The sequence below is a fragment of the Oncorhynchus clarkii genome, chromosome 16 (genome assembly GCF_045791955.1).
Source record: "Oncorhynchus clarkii lewisi isolate Uvic-CL-2024 chromosome 16, UVic_Ocla_1.0, whole genome shotgun sequence".
In the NCBI taxonomy this organism is placed as follows: domain Eukaryota; kingdom Metazoa; phylum Chordata; class Actinopteri; order Salmoniformes; family Salmonidae; genus Oncorhynchus; species Oncorhynchus clarkii.
In genome coordinates, this window is record NC_092162.1 from 46326794 (window position 1) to 46335982 (window position 9189).

Below are 9189 nucleotides of genomic sequence, written 5' to 3' on the forward strand. Positions count from 1 at the left end.
TATTGTATCTTCAACTACTGTAGGGTGACTTTAATCAACTTTGCAATACGGACAATAAAGGCACTACATCAATATACTGAGACCCCATGGTTGCATCGTGGGCCATATCTGCACTCCTACTCTGAGAATGAATCTGAAAAGAATGCACACTTGAATTCTAAGCTTTATTATGTTGATACATTTAAAGAAATGCACTTCTCACATTGTCAACATTAAGAGTCTTTTTGTATAAAACAAATAAATATACTGTAAGGTGTAGTTCCTGTCAGAGGAACAATTTATTTCCTAACGCAAAAGTCGAGTTTACACCAACAATTTGCGTTAAGACTTAAGTGCCTGGAATGCAGAAACCGTACAATGTGACAGACAAGGCATTTAATAAAATAAAAACTATACAGCCCTGACATACTGTATATATTGTTCAATACCGACTTACCGAAGCCATCACTTTCCCAGTTGAAGGGGGATTTATGTTTACATCAGGTGTTCAAAGGCATTATATACACACCTAAAAACATGAATTCTTTATAAATCACTGGCAACGCTGCCCTGACACTATTCAACATGAAAGGGTTTTGTTCTGTTGTCACTGATCCCAATCATCAGCTTTGCGTCTGTGACCCTTGAACTCTTCAGACAAGACTGAAGCCACCAATCTGTTTAACTTTAAAATACTGAGATGGCTCTAGGAAAGAAGTTTATCATTTTATAAGAGAGTAATTATCACAGGATCTAGTAGAGATCAATCTAGTTCAATTAAGTCCACACACACACACTACTTTGCAAACATTTTTTAAGTATTTGTATCAGTTACCAATAGGATTGAAGTACTCTTGTGCAACAATGGTTTGCTTTTGTCCAAGTAATGTTGTTGAAATGCTCTAACCAATAGGAGAGGAAATGCTCAGAGCAGCACACATTTGCGCCTCTTCTTGGGTTCCGGAGGCTCCAGGGCAGCCAGTATTGCCTCATCAAACACATTCTTTAGTCCTTTCTGCAAACACAAAACATGATTGTACCAAATACACATTTCAACCTTGCAGTGTGTAACCACAACTATTGTAATTGATTGAATGTAAAAACAAATTTGACTGAACTGGGAGAGAGTTGTAATTTAAACTATCCTTTATTCATATATCATAACAGGTTTTAGTCATTCAAGATTGCAAAGATCTTAACCTCCAATGGAAAACTTAAACTTTCAATAATGTTTAGTTACGGTCTTTGATATAGTAGTAGAAAAAAAATACATTGATGTGATAGAAAAACATTAAGTTAGTTGAAGCTCATAATACTTGTTTAGACAGCACAGAAATGTTTCCTGGAAGGGTTGAATGGAACCGAAGCATATAAATACTGAGGTAATATATTTTAAAAGGAACACACAGTCAGCTACAGCCTAATGTAAACTTGCACATGAAGTACTAAAATGAAAGTGTTGGCATCCTTGCCAGGAAGGCCAAGGCAGTATAGTCTATTGTGATTAGGGTAAGTCAAAACAAAATCAGACATTGAAATGAAAGAAGTTAATGGGCACACGTTTTAAAAGAGCAACTTGGTTAGTTGACAGACAGTAATTTCTTGACATTAAAGAAGCAGCAGACGATCAGAGGCAAAGCAAGATTTTAAAAGACGCTTATCATCAGAACAGACAGCACTTTCTCTTTCGCTGGGTTTCAGGAGGTTCTAAAGCTGCTAGGATAGCTTCATCAAATACATTCTTCAGACCTCGCTAGAGAGGGGAAGAAAAAGGGAAATATGACTAGCATTAGAGAGAGGTTAGTTAGCAGACAGACAAGATTAAAGAGCATTGTATGGATGGGTTTCCATGCAGTTCTAGGCCACCACTAACAGAATGAAACGTCAAGCTGAGCACAAAAACGACATAGAGCAACGTGTACATCTAACACAATAGGTTGTTATCATGCAAGTCACAAGTATTAGCGGTTTTGTTTATGCTTTAGAACATCTCACCTGTGTCAGGGCAGAGCACTCAACATATTTGACTGCCTTCAGGTCACGGGCGAGCTTCTCAGCCATCTCAGGGCTGATGGGCTTCTGTTTGTTCTTGGCCAGCTTCTCTACTGTGGAAGGGTCATCTCTCAGATCAATCTGAGTTCCAACGAGCAGGAATGGTGTCTTGGGACAGTGGTGAGTGATTTCAGGTACCCACTGCAAGATAGGAAACATTGTTTTCAAACACTCAGAATGGTCAGCTAGTCAACGACACCATAACTAGTATCTTTCCCATCACTTCATTTTGTTGCCAATTTGACATTACATTTAACCTACTAGAAATAATGTATTTTAACTCATTCCTTTATTCAAAAATGTGCATTGTATGCTTCATGGGCTTGGCATTGTACTCACCTTTTCTTTAACATTCTCAAATGAAGAGGGTGAAACACTAGAGAAACAAACTAGAAAAACATCCGTCTGGGGATAGCTCAAAGGTCGTAACCTGTCATAATCCTCCTGACCTGTGGAGACGGGTATAAAGCGGTGATTAAATGTGAATAGCAATCAACCAACATATTCTTTATTCAAATTGGGAACTGAAGACCATGTCCTTGAAAAGGATCCACTCTTACCTGCAGTATCAAATAATCCTAGGGTGTACGGCTCACCGCCAATCATGACAGTTACTGCATAGTTATCAAACACCTGTGATGAGAAAATGAAAAGAGAATGAGTCATCTGTCCTGTTCCATGATTATTCAGAATGGTAGTTATTGAGAAGACCCAAGTCTCTTCTGTTAGAGTCAGTGTGAAACAACTACTAGATCAATAATCAGAGAGAAATCCAATGTATAAATTAGATGTACTTACTGTTGGTACATATTCAGAGGGGAATTTGTTGGTTGTGTATGAAATCAAAAGGCAGGTTTTTCCCACCGCTCCATCACCAACCACAACACATTTAATCGTCTGCATATTTGTGCTGTCTACTTTTGTCTGAAAAAGACAAGTGAAAGTTAGATACAAGACTTCAGATGAGTGGCAGGGAGTATCCACCACCACCAGCTGTTGTTATCCTACTAGCTAACTAGCTGGCGTCTGAAATGGGTTTGTTAGCTAGCAAACCTGGTCTAAATGGAAATATTGTAGCTAGCAACAACCATCTAGCTACATTATGGACTTCGTTGTACAGACTCTATACAGATCTAACTAGCTACTTGGTTGTAGCTCATTTAAACGGACGCAGTTAACGTTAGCTAGCTAGCTGGGTCGGTGTTAGCAGCTAACTGGCTGGCGAGCTCATTCTCAATTTCCTATTCATTAAATGTTTCCTAACAATGAATGACAAGCCTATTGCTAAAACACCTTAAATAATCGCTTTGGTATTGCTGTACGTGTAAATTATTGATGAGGATAAATGTAATTCGGTGATTTTCCTACCTTTTCCTCACTGAATCTGGTATTTACTTCACCGGGCGTTGGCAGCTGCTTGGCTCTCTGCTGCTAGTGCCAGTGCGTGTGATCCCAGTCAACACCAGTAGGGGGTGCACGATAGCAAATAATGTGGAGGTAAACTTCGGGCGGATATGGCTCTGGGACTATGAAACCACAGACGATCAATTATATTGACCACCAGATACTCAACTGGCCGCTCTAACAATTAAAATAAATGTCTTATAAAATGGAAGGCAGTAGGGGGAGGCAAGATCAGGGGGGACCATTCTAGCCAATGAGAGGACAGATACGCGTATGAACAACAGGCTCCGATATAAAGTGTTTTTTCTCAAAGTTGCCCGGGTGTCACGGGTCCTACTTATATCAGTGCACTCGTGACAACCTAGGCATTACGAAAATTCTATTTGATTTTATTAGCCCCCGTAGCAAAGAAGCCATTACATTTGGTGTTAACCAAATTCGCTCTCTTTATTGACCTCCATACAAAAACTCCTCGCTTGATGAGCAAAAAAACAAAAAACGCCACCTATAGGAAAAGACAGATTTTGGACCTAGTTATGGCTCTCACTTCGCCTCTTCCTCTCTGATTTGTATTGGTGGATCACAACCAACTGAAAAGTGCATACACTGCCATCTACTGTACTGGATTGTGAGACCGGTCACGGCCTCTATTAGTCTATGGTATTTTTCTTATCTTGCCCTGTTATGGAGTGTGAATTCATTGCACTTTGTGACCGGGAGGTCCGTGGGGCGACGCACAATTGGCCTAGCGTCGCCCGGGTTAGGGAGGGCTTGGTCGGTAGGGGTGTCCTTGTCTCATCGCGCACCAGCGACTCCTGTGGCGGGCTGGGCGCAGTGTACGCTAGCCAAGGTGGCCAGGTGCACGGTGTTTCCTCCGGCGCATTGGTGCGGCTGGCTTCCGGGTTGGATGTGCGCTGTGTTAAAGAAGCAGCGGCTTGGTTGGTTGTGTATCGGAGGACGCATGACTTTCAACCTTCGTCTCTCCCGAGCCCGTACGGGAGTTGTAGCGATGAGACAAGATAGTAGCTACTACAACAATTGGATACTACGAAATTGGGGAGAAAAAGGGGTAAAATAAAAAAAAATATAAAAAAAAAGAATTCATTGCACTTTGTGACACAAAAGAGGAAGGGAAAAGGGAAGAAAAATGGCCCTACCAGCTAAACCTACACCCATTAAAACCTCACCACTATTCCACTACTTCTGGACACTATCATTTAACACACCATGTAACTCCTCTGCAGTAAAATATCATACACCGAAGTACTTTTCTGCAGCTGCCACCATGGCATATGTTTTCTGTGTTTTACATTCTATTTCTGCAGTACAATTGATAACAATGGCTATTAATGCCAAGAAGCCAACCTTACTGAATCACATGCTATTCCTAGCACTCTTTATCGGCCTCAGCCTACTCACAGGGATCCTCTTAGGATCCCTCTCCCTGGACCCATCTTCCTCTACTACTCTCTTCCTCTACTAAGCTCTACTACCTCAGACACCTTCTGTACTCCTCTGACCCTGGCAACCTCAACCTGCCTTTCTCTCACCGGACACTTCTGATCTCCAGCAACATGGGTACGCCTACAGTTAACACAGCTTTTTCCACCGATACTACACATTCCTTTGTCTCATGCCCTCCTGCACACTTCTTATATCTAGCAATCTCCCTCCTACACACTGCTGCAACATGACCATAAGCTTGATACCGAAAATACTGGAATTGGTTCAGGACTAAAGCTCTCACAGGATAACTGACACATCCTAACTTTACTTTATCTGGTAAAGAGTGCATCAAAACTCAGCAGGACAGACAGTGTCTTATCTGTTTCACTGCACTGTCCACCGGGTCTGCGTCGCACCAAACAGTAGGCGTCACAAACACAGAGAATTTTACATTTCAGTTCCTAAACTCTTCTCTACCCAACCACATATGGATCAGCCAGAATGCAAGTATCCATTCTCTCCAAAAATCTCACTACCACCGGGAAATAATCATTTTTATAATCGGGACGAGGCTCGACCTCAGCGGTCTTCACCACACCTGCCTCTGCAGGTAATCCTTCCTTACTCTCATCAGGTTGAATTTCTAAGCTCCCGGTGACGCCAATCTTCTTCCCCACACCGCTTCCCTCTACACTCAGCACCTTTCCTTTTTCCTCGCTGTCTATTTACACATCTCCACGCTGTTTCCGCTCCTTTAGTAGCAAACTGTTCAAATGGTTCTTGTATCTCCTGAAATTATACTCACGCATAACATGTAGCCTATTTATTTAGATATTGTATATTGTTGTTGGTGAAAAATCTGTCGATGTGTCCTTGATTGAGCCACTTAATCCTAATTTTCTCCAGGGGTGCCGTACTACTATGGCTGACACCGACCCCCTCCCCTATAAACTAAACAGTCTACCCTTTGAAAATATTATTTTTTAGGACTCGCCATGTTGCACTTTCCTCCTGCACTAATGTTGTTGAATCGATAGATGCAGTGGCAGCAGTTGAAAAAGATATGCCTGGAAAAATATATGTTAATGTCATATTATAATTTACAATATGATCAAGTACAAGGACATACACTGTACATTGTTTTCATATTCTCATTTTCTACAGAAAGCCATGTGGAAGGAACACAATAGTTGATCTTAAATGAAATGGTACACTTCATGCAGATCATACTGATCTGGCTTTTTGCATGGTTTCACAACACTGTGGGTGAAACCTTCTAATGTTCCAGCAGGACAATCTGAGTGGCATTACATGTGCAGAGGACATGTAGCTTTAGACATTCCTCCCAGGTCTGGAGATGACACACCAGTACCTCCCCTCCTCACATTGCCTCAGTGCACTCATTGTGACAGTGAAGACCCCAGCATTCATGATGTAGCTCCTTTCTGTAACTCTGGGCTTGCTGGTCTTCACCACAATCTGACAATGATCTAAAATAGGTCCCCTACACCACTACTTTGTGTTCTGCCTATAGTAAGGCTTACACTGGCAGGAGATGGCTATACATCTATCCTGGTAGAATATGATAGAAACATTTGTAGAATTGCAAGAAATTCGCTTAAAACTACATAATGTTCTCCCAGCCTCATGGCAAAATGTGAACAACAGCATGAGATGATATAAAACAGAAGAAAAACATCCCTGCCCCATGGCAAAAAGGGTAGAATTACAGGATTTTGGGGGGCAGTAAAGGCCTCCATTTGATGTTAGTTTTTGATTTAAGTGCCAATGAATGACACCAGATCCTAGGTGTTCCCATAAAGAATTAGGTTTTCTTTACTTGTATGTTGACATTTTTTTAAAATCAGAAACAGTGGATTATTGGTCATTTTGTGAGAAAACCACCAAATATGTGTAATGCAGTTTATTTTTCTCTATATGCTACTTTAATATCATGATAAAAAAATATACAACATGATAAATAACAATAAATTAAACATATATGATACAAAACATAATTGCATTGAATAGACATTGCAATCAAAAACACATGTTACGTGTTTAGTAACCCCATCAAAATCATACAAAATAAACGTAAAGATTCCAATGCTGAGCTGCCTCCCACTCCTGTGACTCTAGAGCATTATGAAGATATGCATGGTTCTGCATTATTATACATTTAAAACATCAGAATTGCGGATTCTAACACTGGCATATTCAGTCATCTCTGTGGCTGGTGATGGTTTGGCGTGAGCCCTTAGGATGGTCAGGTTACTGTAAGTAAAGTGGTCATCAATCATCTGTGCCTTGGATTTACCATCGTTTGCATATGTGTGCTTGTTTTCAATAACAACAACCTGTAAAATAATATACAAACAAATTACACCCTAAAGTTGTGTATTGTGAGAGACTAGTAAATGTATGCGTTTACAGTGCATTCAGAGCCCTTGACTTTTTCCACATTTCGTTACGTTACAGCCTTATTCTAAAATTGATTAAATTGTTTTTTCCCCTCACCAATGCCCCATAATGACAAAACAAACAAAACATTTTTAGAAATGTTTGCAAATGTATAAAAAAACTAAACAGAAATATCACATTTAGAGAAGTATTTAGACCCTTTACTCAGTACTTTGTTGAAGCACCTTTGGCAACGATTACAGACTTGGGTATGATTCTATAAGCTTGGCACACCTTTATTTGGGGAGTTTCTGACATGCACTATCAACTGTGGGACCTTATATAGACAGCTGTGTGCCTCTCCAAATCATGTCCAATCAATTGAATTTCAAGTTGTAGAAACATCTCAAGGATGATTAATGGAAACAGGATGCACTTGAGTCTCATAGCAAAACGTCTGAATACTTATGTAAATAAGTATTGTGTGTTTTATATTTGTGTGTTGTGTGTTTTATATTTGTTACTTTTGCAAACATTTCGAAAACCTGTTTTTGCTTTGTCATTATGGGGTATTGTGTGTAGATTGATGATTTAAAAATATATATTTCATCCATTTTAGAATATGGCTGAAACATAACAAATTGTGGAAAAAGTCAGTTCTCAGTCATCTCCTGTACAAATAATAAGAATTTGTCTAAATACTTAGGTATAGAGTATGCTTTTGGTCTGTGTTGAATAATGCATTTCCGAACCTGTGGTTTGTCTGTGGTTTTTGTTTCATCATCCAACTCTTTTGCTTTTGACCCACATGCTGGAAAATAACAGAAAAGGCAAACAGAAGAAATATATATATTTTTTTTAAATGTTTCTCAGAATAAACCAATATACACCTCTGTCTGTGTTACGTTAAATTGGTTCAATAAGTTTCAAAATAAGATGATTATTCACCCAAAGCGGTCTTTCTCCAGAGGGTATAAACAAGCAGACCTAATGCAGCCACCATAAAAAGTACACAAATACAGGTGGCCAGGCCAATAATGATCTGCTCCACTGGTACACACCTAAAGGGTAAAAAAGAACAAGAGATTAACGGCGATTTCAGAGTTTAAAATGTTTTATATAAGCCTTTTATCTGACTTGACGTTTGTGAATAAAATGTATGAATTTGAGTGACTATGAATTAGTTGTAGAATTCAAGTCTTACCTTTGGTCAATTAATGTAGTTGCTGGTATGTATGTGGTTGTAGGAGTAGTTGTTGTTGTTGCTACTGTTGTTGGTGCTATTGTAGTAGTTGTTGCTGTTGTTGGTGCTATTGTAGTAGTTGTTGATTTAAAGGATATGAGTATATTTATAGTAGCCATAACACAATATCAAATAATAAAAATAGAGCAAAATTAAATTAGTGCTTTAATATTGTGTCAAAGGAATACCACAAAAAACAGCCAACAGAAACATGTGTTCATGACAACTTCATATAACAACCATACAGTATATTTTATTTGACTAATATTGCCTGTTTACAGCTGTTTAAGTCCCAATCACTGCCACCACAAGGTCACCTTTGACTTATCCATCCCACATATAGAACATTACAATTAAATACACATCTTTGATCGCATCACAATGTAAAGATGTATGTGTGACAGTATATTATGTAAGAAATACTGTGGATTTTCTAGATCCTTTTGTGAATAGGAAATTACTTACTTGATGGTTTGTTTCCCATTTTCGTCAGCAAATGTTGTTGTTCTCTATGAGTGAACGGACCAAATTGGTGAGGCACAGCACAGAGTGATGAATAACTTGACGCCCTAATGTATTTCAGCACATCTTTGAATTTAGTCTAAACTAACATTGAAAATGTCCTACAACTGTCTTTGTCCCTGGTTATACAGTAGCCTAAGCCG

At 39.3% G+C, this 9189-nt stretch overlaps 1 protein-coding gene and 1 long non-coding RNA gene across 3 annotated transcripts; both read right to left on the reverse strand.

The window, feature by feature from the left end:
* Positions 1-150: 150 nt before the first annotated feature.
* On the reverse strand, positions 151-3605 carry LOC139368591 (cell division control protein 42 homolog). 2 transcript variants are annotated; one of them, XM_071107642.1, is made up of 6 exons: positions 3400-3605; positions 2830-2955; positions 2592-2664; positions 2371-2480; positions 1975-2172; positions 151-994 (listed from the first exon to the last, which is right to left on the reverse strand). In XM_071107642.1, exons 2-6 carry the CDS (start codon positions 2932-2934, stop codon positions 905-907), a joined length of 576 nt encoding a protein of 191 aa, XP_070963743.1. In that variant the 5' UTR covers positions 2935-2955; positions 3400-3605; the 3' UTR covers positions 151-904. The 2 variants fall into 2 exon arrangements, with proteins under 2 accessions (XP_070963743.1, XP_070963744.1); XM_071107643.1 differs by having other exon boundaries at positions 151-1732; positions 3400-3483.
* Positions 3606-8030: 4425 nt separating this feature from the next.
* On the reverse strand, positions 8031-9038 carry LOC139367658 (uncharacterized). The gene is made up of 4 exons (XR_011626878.1): positions 8990-9038; positions 8486-8579; positions 8230-8342; positions 8031-8092 (listed from the first exon to the last, which is right to left on the reverse strand). It is a non-coding gene; the product is annotated as an uncharacterized lncRNA (long non-coding RNA).
* Positions 9039-9189: the final 151 nt, after the last annotated feature.